Source organism: Rana temporaria, chromosome 11, assembly GCF_905171775.1.
Source record: "Rana temporaria chromosome 11, aRanTem1.1, whole genome shotgun sequence".
Classification (NCBI taxonomy): domain Eukaryota; kingdom Metazoa; phylum Chordata; class Amphibia; order Anura; family Ranidae; genus Rana; species Rana temporaria.
Genome location: NC_053499.1, coordinates 26200528 through 26212759, shown reverse-complemented (window position 1 = coordinate 26212759; position 12232 = coordinate 26200528). Strand labels below are relative to the sequence as shown.

Below are 12232 nucleotides of genomic sequence, written 5' to 3'. Positions count from 1 at the left end.
ACCTGCCGATCACAACTGCGGCGGCTGGTGGGGAAGAAGTTAAAAATGCTTTCAGACAGACAAGCAGGGCGTCAGTAAAAACAGGCGGCCAAGCTGCGGTTTTACTGCCTTTCTGTCAGCCCACCAGAGTTGTAACAATACAGGTGGAGCTCCAGGGCTGTTTACAGAAAAGGGAGTGTACTGACACCACATGTTGATCAATAAAAGTATTAGTTTATAGTGACACCACCACTCAACATTACATTGTCCCTAGGTGGGGCCTTGTGGGCTGAGTCAGCCTTTGGTTTCTTCTGTGTCCCAAATATTCAAGACTTCTCATGATTTTGAACATGATACAACCTGCTTTAAACAGAGTACAATGGTAGACCGGCAGCCAGTACAAGGCACATAGAACGGGGGTGACATGATCCCTCAAAGGGGCACCCATAAGAAGCCTTGCTGCAGCATTCTGTATATGTTGAAGCCACTGCACTTGTCTTCTTTGGCAATCCCAGATATAATAAATTGCAATAGTCTAGACGGCTGCCTATCGTGGCACAGATGATGGTTTTCTTTTCTGGAGGGTCCAAGTATTTAAACAAAACCCTCAGGAGTTTTAGCTGCCAGTGGCATGCACTGACAACCTTATTTACCTGAGGGACCAGGGTTAAGCCTGATGAATCCCAAGTCACGAACCTGGGAGGCTACCTCAGGAGGAGAACCAAATGAGGAAGGCCAACATGGAATATCTGGAGGAAAAGTCAAATCACTGAAGATGATCAATTCAGTTTTTCCACCATTGAGTTTCAAAAAATTGGTGGACATCCATGTATTGATGGCCTCCAAACAGTTGGCATGGGTGGCATCAGCCGGCTGGTCCCTAGGAATCCTCAGGTAAACCCAGGTGTCGTCCGCATATACATGGTACTGGACGGCTTGGGTCTTTAGAAGGTCGGTAAGAGGCCTCATATAGATGTTAAACAGCCGAGGAGACAAGGCAGAACCCTGTGGCACTCCGCAATCCAAGGTGGCGTTCTTAGAGTAAAATGAGCCAGTCTTGACTCCCTGAACTCTGCCCTCTAAAAAAGAGACCACCCATGCCAAGGCAGACCCGCTCATGCCCAAAACTGATCTCATCCGCTCCAGTAAAATTGTATGGTTGATTATGTCAAACGCAGCCAAGAGGATCAGTGCTACTGAGTCGCCTCTGTTCAAGCTGTAAAGGACATCATCGTAAAACACAGATGAGGCTCATCTCTGTTCCGTGACCAGGTCAAAATCCAGACTGGAATTCATCCAAAAGATAGAAGGACTCAAGATAAGCCTGTAGCTGGATAACCACCAGGCGCTCCATCACCTTTGCCACAAAAGGCAAGTTGGAAATTGGCCTATAGTTGCCAAGGACGGCAGGGTCCAAGGTCGGCTTCTTCAGCAGGGCCAAGACCACGGCCGGCTTCAGAGTGCCCGGGACGGTGCCTGTCCTGAAGCAACAGTTGACTATCTCCCCAATAAAGGGGGCAAGAAAAACAGCGGCTTCTTTAACCAAATTGGCAGGACAGACATCCAGGGGGGAGGAAGATGGTCTCAAAGAGGCAATTACCTTAACCACCTGTTCAGCTGTTACCGGTTGGAAACAAAACCACTACCACTACCACTACCACTTCATTCTCCAAAGCATACAGACACCCAAACACTTTTTCACATGGACCTCTGGTCACCCAGCTAGGCTGTCTTATGAGTGATTCAGCTCTACTGAGACCCCCTATATTGGTTACAGAGGGAATTAAGACCCAAGTACTCAGTGCAGAGGTCCTACCAATAAAGTCTTCAAGGGATATGAAAAAAGTCAGCATCAAAAACTGAAATATCAGTTTTGAGTAGACTGACCATTTAACAACTCTAGCAACATGAGTTTAGAGGAAGGAAAAAAAATGAATCGGTATTAACAAGAAAGAAATTAAATTTCATGCACAGGGCCACAATCTTCAAAAAGCCACTAAATATAAACTACAAATTAGTTTATGTTAAAAAGTTCCAACATGTACATATAAATATATCAAACTTTAAAGAACTGAGTAAGGAAAGGATTGACTGGAGCAGTATTTTCAAACACATAAGAGTATTATAGGCTTGCTCACGTAGCATAACTTTTTTACTTTTAGCTCCTTTGCTTGACAAACCTCTAATATAGAACCCCTACTATGTCTTGTATATCATGAGCCATAAATACCACCATTTTCATCTCCCCAAGCTGACATGCAGCTGCCACATGATTTGCAGCACTGGCCCTAGGGACATAAGGGGAATTATTAGAATGTCATTCGGTCCAGCTTTTCACCCTTATGAGATATACATTGCAACTATAAACCAGTATTCTGTATGTAGTACTAATTTATATATAGTATATTAAAGAGGATTGAGAACTGTGGGCTAAAATCACTTAAACAATCGGTTCACCAAAAAATGACATTAGAAGGGCCGAAACAACTAATCGATTAATCGACAACTAATCGATTATGAAATTAATCAATTACAATTTTCATAATCGATTAATCGGCCAGTAACATAATGGGGTTAAAAAAGACTAAAATTAGCCCTTTATAGTACAAAAAAGCAAATCGCTACTGTAAATATTACTTTCACTGTCCCACAGTAAAAAAATGAACCCCTTACAGTAGTGATTATTTGCTCTTTTTGTACTTATTTTTTGTTTTTTTTAACCCCATTATGTTACTAAACATCTCAGGCCTGGGTCACACCTCTGTGTGTTTTTTTGGTGCTTTTTGCAGAAACACACTACAGTTCATTTATATGTTTTCCTATGGGACAAGTTCACATCCATGATTTTTTTTCAGCTGCTGCGTATTTGGAAAGGGCAAGGAGTTTTTAACGCAAAACAGTGCTATTTTTTTTTGGTTCAATATACTTCAATGGAGAAGCTGCAGAAAAGCATGTAATGTGTTTTTGCGACAATTTGTGTTTTGTAATCTGCCCAACAACAAATTGGGCCATTTTTTTTTAAATGCAATTTTTTTTTTTAAGGCCATTATCCGATTTATCGATTAATCGAAAGAATAATCGGCCGACTAATCGATTATGAAAATAATCGTTAATTGCAGCCCTAGACATTAGTACACAATAGTTGTTTGATTCAATGACATGCTATTTTTTAGCTTGTAGAGACTCTAGGGTTCCCAGCTCCACCCCGTGCTGCAGTCAAAGGTCTTGTTCTTCCTGTCTTATTCATAATTGATGTCATTATAATAATTGAGATTGATTTATTGATCATGCAGCATTCACCTAAAAGTTGGTCATAAGTACATTTACTGATTTGGTTGTTCAACAATCAAAGGTTTGTTTCAATATTCTAAATCTAACATTTAGCAATCATTTTTACTAGTATTTTATTAAACTAATTTAAACAGATTATTATGACTTATGATATATATTTAAAGCGGGAGTTCACCCATTTATGAAATTTTTTTTTTTCTCCCATAAGGTTCCTGCTCGTTCGGTCTAGGGGAATCGGCTATTTGTAGTAAAATATGAGCTGTACTTACCCGTTTTCGAGCTGCATCTTCTTCCGTCGCTTCCGGGTATGGGTCTTCGGGAGCGGGCGTTCCTTCTTGATTGACAGCCTTCCGAGAGGCTTCCGACGGTCGCATCCATCGCGTCACTCGTAGCCGAAAGAAGCCGAACGTCGGTGCGGCTCTATACTGCGCCTGCGCACCGACGTTCGGCTTCTTTCGGAAAATCGTGACGCGATGGATGCGACCGTCGTAAGCCTCTCGGAAGACTGTCAATCAAGAAGGAACGCCCATTCCCGAAGCCCATACCCGGAAGCGACGGAGAGGATGCATCTCGTAAACGGGTAAGTACTGCACATATTTTAATACAAATAGCCGATTCCCCTAGTAAAAACTAGCAGGAATCTAAGGGGAAAAAGTGCCCTCTAAGGGTGAACCCCCGCTGATATTGTAGTGTAAATATAAAGATGTCAGCTATTATTCTGGGAAATTCTTTTGCAGCTGACTGTGATATGTGGAGCACTTGATAGATTTTGCAATCATTATTTTTAGTTTGTGTTAATTTTTTTTTCCAAATTTCAGGCATCTGATCAGTTAAAATGTTTATACTGAATGGTTGATTGCATGGAAATTGGCATAGGTACAACCAGCATAGGATTGCAGCTGGAGGCATGAGACTAGGTGGGAAGGGCACAGATGGGAGCTGGTCTCATTACTGAATTCCCAAGATACCAAAGAGGTCACTGTATGGGTTAACCTATGAGGCTGTATACATCACTAGGACAAGTCAACCCAAGAAGCATTGGATGGATTAATTCCTTTCTTAAAGAGCCACGCCGACTAAAACTCAACAGAAAGAGGGTCGTGGGCAGGGGCGGACTGACCATTGGGACTCTCGGGCACTGTCCGAGGTCCCCATGCCACCAGGGGCCCCATCAGGGTTGCCAGGCTCAATAAAACCAGGGACAGTATGTAAAAATCTGTGTTTTTTTTACATCTGTCCCTGATATGTCCGAAACCGACATGCTTTTGATGTGAAAATTCTGAGATTTTAGCTGCCCTGTCTCCTGGCGTGGTGGCCATCTGTAAGCCCGGGGGGCCCCATAATCTTCTATTGCCCGGGGGCCCCATGATTTGTCAGTCCACCCCTGGTTGTGGGATAACATGTGTGGCTAGCACTTCCACCTGGCACCACTAGGGTCATCAGTTGGAATTCCAACCATGGCACTACATGCCTGGAGTTTGTGTGTTCTGCCTGTGTCTGCTTGGGTTTCTTCCGGCTACTCCGGTTTCCTCCCACACACCAAAGACATGCTGGTAAGTTAATTAGCTCCTCTTTAAATTGGCCCTGGTATGGGTATGTATGAATGTGAGTTAGGGACCTTAAGTTTTAAGCTCCTTGAGGGCAGGGACTGATCACTGATGTTAATGTACAATATATGTTATATATTAAAGTAAATACCTGTAATAAATGAATAAACGAATACATTTGTAATGGCTTACATTTCCTCTTTCTCTGAATCCTAAAAAGTAACACTGAGCATGCAATACAAAATGTAATATAAACTATAGTGTTGGTAACATAATTAATAATGGTATTCCATACTAAAGTCTTCTTGTTCCAACACAGGAACTTGGCAGGAGCTTAAAGTGACACTAAGGCCGCGTACACATGGTCGGTCAAAACCGATGAAAACGGACTGAAGGACCGTTTCATCGGTCCAAACCGATCGTGTGTGGGCCCCATCGGTCAGTTATCCTTCGGTCAAAAAAAAGAGAACTCCCTTTAAAATTGAACCGATGGACTGATAACCGATAAGTCAAAACCGATGGTTAGTATGCAAAAGCATTGGTTAGAAACCCGTGCATGCTCAGAATCAAGTCGACGCATGCTTGGAAGCATTGAACTTCGTTTTTTTTTCTGCACGTCGTTGTGTTTTACGTCACCACTTCGGACCGTTCTCATCGGATGGACCGACAGTGTGTACCCGGCCTAAAGGTTTGTGTTTTTTTTTTAAATAACAAACATGTCATACTTACCTCCACTGTGCAGTTTGTTTTGCACAGAGTGGCCTCTATCCACCTGTTCTGGGGTCTCGCAGCTCCTCCCCGCATTTGATAACCCCCTCTGGGAACCTCTCTCCTGAGGGGGTTACCTTGCGGCGTGTGTATGACTCGGCCCCGCTCCCTGGCGCCCACGTCATTGGATTTGATTGACAGCAGCGGGAGCCAAGGGCTGTGCTGCTATCAATCTATCTAATCAAAGCCGGGACTCCGTAGAGAAAAGGACAGCGGGGACGCACCCATGGAAGTTCAGGGCTCAGGTAAGTAAAACGGGGGGGCTACGGGGGTCAGACACTGCAAGGTGTTTTTTCACCTTGATGCATAGGATGCATTAAGGTGAAAAATCACGTAGGTTTACAACCCCTTTAAGACAGAAAGAAGCATGAAAGCATTTTATGCAGTAAGGTAAAAAACATGCAGCTCCCCCTGCAGCCCCACTAAATACATATCTGAACCCGATCTCGATCCAGAATTGTGCAAGAGAGTTGAGTCTTTCTTAGCTCTCTCGCTCCTTATTGGCTCAGAAACAGTAGCGGGAGCCATGGGCCAGTCAGAGCCAGTGACAAGGGAGCAGGGGTGGGGCACGGCCTTGCTCTGTGTGTCCTTCTGGACACACAGAGCTGGGCTCAGGAGTGGCTTGCTATGGGGACACTCAATGGGAGGGTAGAGCTAGGAACTCTGGCATGTCAAATCGGCGCCAAATCGCATGTCCAATCAGCGACAATTGCCGGCAATGGCACCGTCCTAATTGGTGCGACGCCGCATCTGCTGCGCTGCACCGATTTCAAAATGTAGTTTCTGTACTACTTTTTGCGATTGCGGCCCGCGATTTACATTGACATCTGTGCAGAAACCTAAACAAATGTCACTGTAATCGCGGCCGAAATTGGGACCGACAAGTGGGAGTGAATTCGTGCGAGTTCAGCTAAACTTGCACGGCTTCATTCCTACAGCCCAATTTAAACCTTTGCTTACAATCACTTCAATTCTACTTACTATAATTACTTCTACAGTTTTCTTCTGTTTGAATTGTCATCACTAGTAACCAAGTCCCTATATGAGCCAACACAGCAATGCAGACATGGGGTAGAAATGAATCAGTCTTGATCCAAGCCACAAACCTCACATTTTACTAAGAAAAAGAGAAATGTCAAAACCAACATCAGTATTTAGCAATAAAAAATATTCCCCTAACATGAGACAAAAACCTTCCCTCAAGCCCTGTACACACGATCGGTCTATACGATGAAAATGGTCTGATGGACCGTTTTCATTGGTTAACCGATGAAGCTGACTGATGGTCAGTCGTGCCTACACACCATCGGTTAAAAAACCGATCGTGTCAGAACGCGGTGACGTAAAACACAACGACGTGCTGAAAAAAATGAAGTTCAATGCTTCCAAGCATGCGTCGACTTGATTCTGAGCATGCGTGGATTTTTAACCGATGGTCGTGCCTACAAACGATCGTTTTTTTTCTATCGGTTAGGTATCCATCGGTTAGGCCCCGTACACACGACCAAACATGTATGCTGAAACTGGTCCGCTGGAATCCTGCCCGCTCGGACATGTACGGTCGTCAGTACAGACCTACCGTACATGTCCGAGCGCCCGCCGTCCCTCGCATGCGTCGAATGACTTCGACGCATGCGTGGAAGCCTTTAAATGGACACGGCCCGCGTATTGTTTACGCGCGGACTTCTGTACGATGGTTAGTACAGCCATCGTACAGGAGCCCTCTGGCAGACATGTACGGTGAAAACGGTCCGACGGACCGGTTTCATCGTACATGTTTGCTCGTTAGTACCCGGCCTTAAATTTAAAACAAGATTGCTTTTTTTTAACCTATGGATAAAAAAACAATGGGGCCCACACACGATCGGGTTTGTCCGATGAAAACGGTCCATCAGACCGTTCTCATCGGTTTGACCGATCGTGTGTACGCGGCATCAGAGAGACTTGGAGCCCATCCAAGCCCATCGACTCTCCTGATCTGCACACCTGCTGCAGGTAGATGACTTTACTAAAACTGGAGAGTAAGGATGAGCTCCGGCGTGTTCGCACACCCCAAGTGCAGAGCCCGCCAGGAAGTCGGCAACTGCGCTGCGCTAATCACAGGTAGTGAGACATTTCCCGATCTCTGCAGCCGTGCATTGGGACAATGTCTCACTGTCTGTGATTAGCGCAGCGCAGTGTCGACTTTATGGCGGGCTCTGCACGTGGGGTGTGCGAACACGCTGGAGCTCATCCTTACTGGAGAGTGCAAAATCTGGTGCAGCTCTGCATGGAAACCAATCAGCTTCCAGGTTTTAGTGTCACATTTTTATTGAACATGCTAAAGTTAGAAGCTGATTGGTTTCTATGTACAGCTGCACCAAATACTGCATGCTCCATTTTTAGTAAATCCCCCCCCCCCCCCCCCCTCAGTAGTTCAACATTTGAAATCAAATCCCTCGCCCCTTCTTTCTTCCCCAGTTGTCCCTCGTTTTTGTATGATGTAGACTAGAGACCTATATACAGAATGTATTATTCATCTAGCAAACGTGATTTACTTAACTAAGCCTGTCACCCAACCTCTCTTGTTGAAAAGCCAGTAGAATGGAAGAGTCGTCGTAAAAAAAAAGCACCTGCAAGTGTATTTATTCCTTATAGTCCTTGTACCTGGGGGGCATGTCAGGGGCATGTCTTTTTCCTACATACCTTGTGCCATAACGTGTCCCTCTCTCTCCCATATAAACAGGGATATGGGAAAAGTGCAAAAAAAAAAAAAATACCTGAACGCAAAACTGTTCCCTATCCAGCTACTGCAAAATGAAATGCTGACTTCAAACATTACAGAATAACTAACAAATGATTACTTTTCAATTATTCTACATCAGAAATAAGTGAGTAAATTGGGGAACTACACATCTCAGCTTGCTCTGGGTCATTTAGTTCCACAACTAATCCTACACGGGACAATTAGCTGCAAATAAATGTTATGCCGCGTACACACGATCGGTCCATCCGATGAGAACGGTCTGTTAGATCGTTTTCATTGGTTAACCGATGAAGCTGACCGATGGTCAGTCGTGCCTATACACCATCGGTTAAGAAACCGATCGTGTCAGAACACGGTGACGTAAAACACAATGACGTGCTGAAAAAAACGAAGTTCAATGCTTCCAAGCATGCGTCGACTTGATTCTGAGCATGCGTGGATTTTTAACCGATGGTCGTGCCTATCGGTGAGGTATCGGTTAGGTATCCATCGGTTAAATTTTATAACAAGATTGCTTTTTTTTAACCTATGGATAAATAACCGATGGGGCCCACACATGATCGGTTTTAACCGATGAAAACGGTCCATCAGATCATTCTCAATTGGTTTAACCGATCGTGTGTACGCGGCATTAGACTTCCTTGGATGCTAATGTGCCCATAAACAGGCTGTTGTTGATGCCCAAGGCCACCACATATTCACTTTGGCATCAAACAGCTGGCACGAACGATCATACAAAAATCCCATCAGCACTTTTATAAGGCTTTGATATGATGATAGTATTTTGCCTTGAGTATTTCATTCACCACCCACTCAGAATGCCATGTGCTAGATCTGTGCACCACCCAAGATGGGCAAACGAGTCACAAATGGCTTCTCACAGCCTGGAGAAATGTCAAGTGGTTGTTTCTGCTGTATCACCAGCATTACAAGCTTAAAGCATAATAAACTTGTTTCTAGCATTGATCCGACTTTGCAATAGATGCTTAGTAATACATCTCCCATCCAAGGGAGCTGCGGTGGCTCAACGCGATTGGCACTGCGCTGACAAGCCATTCACCTCTGCAGCTAGGGGTTCGGATCCCGGTCTCGGCTACATGTGAATTGAGTTTGGTGGTCTCAGCCCGGCTCCCGGTGGGTGAGGTAAGCCTGCACTTAGTACGCCCACCCCCCTCCCACAAAAAAAACACCACACTTACACGCATTTGAAATTGGGTTAACATGCACGCACTTTGACCACGCGGTCTCTAAAAAAGAGAGGCGAAGGACTAACGGGGCTGGTTGAGCGGGCTAGATACTCTCACTCCCCTATAGGGAGTCCCTCTGCCCCGTTGGGCTTCAAAGCGGAGCAGGTAGGGCGGGCTATGTGGGAGGACCCCCTCACACACCCGTCATTGCCACCTGGGGCATGGAGAAAGGTGGCAGATTGCCTCTGGGGGAGCCCTCCCAAGTCCGGCTCCTCTCTCGAGTACACGCACAAAACACACTTTAAAAAAAAAAAATACATCCCCCATCCTATGCCTAAGTATAGTAAGTATTCTCTTAGTACATCCTAACTCTTCCTTTACCGTCAGGCCATTTATCTATTTAATCCTAGCAGCTAATCCTTGAGATGGTAGGAATATAAAAGGATGCTTGTAATAACACATTAATTCAACAGCCCTCAATGTACACATATACGTCTCAGATGTCTGAGGCTGGTACAGCTGCTGTAATGAAATACATAGGAATGTGACAGTTCATTAAATATAATCTGATTTCTCTAACCCAGCCCTGGCATATCTATTCACACCATGCCCGAATGTCGTTTGAAGGTGACCCATCAAAGTCCAGAGCAACATGCAACTACTGGCAGCTAAGTGTCTCCATCTCAAAACAATCCCAGGTAATTTAATTCCGTGGTCCTTATTTCTGAATGTCCTCTTTGTAAATTAGCATAGTGGCCTCCCAACTTGTCCCATGTACCTGTTTTCTTTGCAGGCTCTGGCATCCTTGCTCAGCCTGGACAGAAACACCCAGAAAGAGGTCAACGAGCTCAGCAGTAGCACTCTAGTCTGTAGCAGAGGCTGGAATGAGGCTACTGAGATTTACAGACCCCCTTAAAAAAGTAAGATAGAGAGAAACCCAACGTGCTCCACCCCTCCCTCGCTCTCTCCTGTTGTCACACAGTGCTGTCACCTTCTCAGCAGCAGACCTCACTTGACAGGATATATCAGCTGAGATATATATAGCCAAGCTGCCAGTGCCTTGAAGTTTGCCCTCTGGTCCCCCTATGGTTTTGTGCCATCTAAGGGGGTTTATGGCCTGTATGGGGACCATTGTCCCAATCGAGACTGGCATCATGGGTCTGACATCAGAACCTAGGCTAGCTTTATAACTCCAGGACCACTCTCATTTGTTCTGGTCGCCAGTTTGACCCCGTAACTTGCTGGCTGAAACAGCCGTGCTGATAGCTTCTGTCATTTTGCAGTTGACCTTGTGTACATACAGAACACGTACCCAACCTATATAGACATTACAGTGCAAACCCCAGCGAATGTTTTATCCGAATAAAAAGAAAAGCAGGAAAAACGTCAATTTCCAGCTGGACTGTTTTCTTCCCACTTATCTACGGTAGAAAGAAAAAAGTGTCACAGATTAAATTCAACAGCATGGCCTCTAGAGTGTGCGTTATATATTTAGTCTCTAGTTATTTTAAGCCCTTTTAGGACTCTATGGTCTGCTACAACCTTTGAAAAGGTAGTATGAATCCGCGCCACGGAAAAAATATATGTATATAGCAGGGCTGGGGAAATTAAAGATTAATTCCTCGATTAATCTTTAATTTTTTTGATCGATCAAAATTATTTTGATTGATCAAAGTTCTTGACGTCACCGGACAGCCTGGACAGTGAGACTTACCCTGCTGGATGCGAGCAAACTGCACCCATTGGATTGAGGTACCTTTGCATCTGTGGAGCAGGAGGATGCACCAGGTTCCATCAGGGGAAGGGGGCAAAAATAACCATCGTTTTCCTGTCCTAAGCAGTTTTGTGCAGACAATTCTTTGTGTATCGGCAACATATGTTCCGTGTGAAAGACTGTTCAGTTCTTCAGAATATTGTCAATAAAATGCGATCATGTCTTGCTAAAGTGATGCCTACTATAAAGTGACTGACAGTCAATATACTAGATAAGTTTTATAATTAAAGTTAAACTAACTTTCTAAATTTTTCTTAAAGTTTAATAAGAAAAAATTACTTGCGTCAGTGCTACAGTTTGAATTTAAAACATATTTGTGTGAACTGTAAAGTTAAGTCATGGATTGTGGAAACTAACTAGTGTCGGGTGATTGTATATAGTGTGTAACACATTTACCACTGACTAATGCAGAGTTGCAATGCAAGCAGATCAGCTAAAAGTAGTAGTATGTGCGTTATAATTAATTCGAAATTAGTCGATTAATCGATTAAAAAAAAAACGATTAATCGAACACGAAAATTTTAATCAGTAACAGCCCTAGTATATAGGTTTTGCAGGGAGGACAATGAAATGAATGCAAATAAATGCAAATAAGTATAAAAGAATATCTGTTACAGTGGCTGCCCCTACAAAAGTATCCCACCGGGGTGGAATATACCGTATTTATCGGCGTATACCGCACACTTTTTTGCCCTGAAAATCAGGGCAAAATCGTGGGTGCACGATATACGCCGATACCCGCTTTCCCGCCGCCGAGTTTGAATACTGCGCCGACATATACCGAGCGCAGTACACTCGTGTATAGTCGGGCAGTCTCGGCTCCTTCCTCGCTCACGACCTGGACGTACAGGACGTGAGCGCGACAGTAGCCGAGCCTGCCCGAGTGTACTGCGCTCGGTATATGCCGGCGCAGTATTTAAACTCGGCGCGGGAAAGCGGG

General features: G+C 44.5%; 1 protein-coding gene and 1 long non-coding RNA gene across 5 annotated transcripts in view; one reads left to right on the top strand and one right to left on the bottom strand.

Moving 5' to 3' along the window:
* Positions 1 to 10421, bottom strand: part of MYBPC3 (myosin binding protein C3) — a 174679-nt gene extending 164258 nt beyond the window's left edge. For all 4 annotated transcript variants that reach the window (XM_040328243.1, XM_040328245.1, XM_040328244.1 and 1 more), the window contains exon 1: positions 10297 to 10421. In XM_040328243.1, the coding sequence (XP_040184177.1) occupies positions 10297 to 10321 (25 nt within the window). In that variant the 5' untranslated portion in view covers positions 10322 to 10421. The remainder of the gene's footprint in view (positions 1 to 10296) is intronic.
* Positions 10100 to 12232, top strand: part of LOC120917159 — a 36089-nt gene continuing 33956 nt past the window's right edge. The window contains exon 1 of the long non-coding RNA XR_005744170.1: positions 10100 to 10216. This is a non-coding gene — a long non-coding RNA (uncharacterized LOC120917159). The remainder of the gene's footprint in view (positions 10217 to 12232) is intronic.